Source organism: Eimeria tenella, genomic scaffold (genome assembly GCF_000499545.2).
Source record: "Eimeria tenella Houghton genomic scaffold, Eth_scaff2979, whole genome shotgun sequence".
NCBI lineage: Eukaryota > Apicomplexa > Conoidasida > Eucoccidiorida > Eimeriidae > Eimeria > Eimeria tenella.
The window spans coordinates 2,530-3,234 of record NW_013542855.1 but is presented as its reverse complement, the minus strand read 5'-3'; the positions used below and the strand labels follow the sequence as shown (position 1 = coordinate 3,234).

The following is a 705-nucleotide window of genomic DNA, read 5'->3' as shown; positions in this document are numbered from 1 at the left end:
CGCAGCTGCGCAGCAGCAGGCTGCAGCTGCTGCGCCAAAGTCGCCTGCGCATGCAGCAGCTGCACCAGCAGCTTTATTTCCGGAGGAGACAAAAGAGGACATTCGTGGCAAGAAGATGTGTGTACACCTGAAGCCAGCGGCAGCGAAACCCGCTGGTAGAAAACTGCCGGCGACAGCAGCCCGCAGCGCAGCAAACCAGTGGGCCCCATGCACTCCGAGCTGCTGCTGCTGCTGCTGCTGCTGCTGCTGGTGCTGCTGCTGGTGGCGTCGCTGCTGCTGGTCGAGGCGGCGGGGCTGATGGGCGCAACTTTGTGGAGCTGGCGGCGGCGGGCGTGGTGCTGCTGCAGCAAGTGCAGCTGCTGCTGCAGCAGCTGCTGCTGCTGCTGCAGTCTGGCTCTTGCCCTTCTGAGCTTTGAGCGGCCCCACAAAAAGTGTGGGGCCAGCTCAGGTGTATCGACAGGAAAGCTCGCGACAGACTCGTGGACGAGAATGTCGTGGACTCCAGAGGAGAAGCTGAAGAGCCCCACAGTGCGTGGCAGCAGCAGCGCGCGCTGCTGCTGCTGCTGCTGCTGCTGCGGAGGGGCGAGGCCCAGGGCCGCAGGAAAGTCTGCATGCACCTGCCCGTACATGAACTGGAAACTCGGCAGCTGCTGCAGCAGCTGGTGGCCACTTAGGGGAGAATTAATAAAGAACAGAGACAGCAGC

At 63.0% G+C, this 705-nt stretch overlaps 1 protein-coding gene across 1 annotated transcript in view; it reads right to left on the bottom strand.

The window, feature by feature from the left end:
• The window catches only part of ETH_00036195 (uncharacterized protein), a gene marked incomplete at both ends in the record, with an annotated part of 3,368 nt that overhangs the window by 742 nt on the left and 1,921 nt on the right, over positions 1-705 (bottom strand). Inside the window, one exon of the mRNA XM_013375686.1 lies at positions 3-705. Within this exon, the coding sequence (XP_013231140.1) occupies positions 3-705 (703 nt within the window). The remainder of the gene's footprint in view (positions 1-2) is intronic.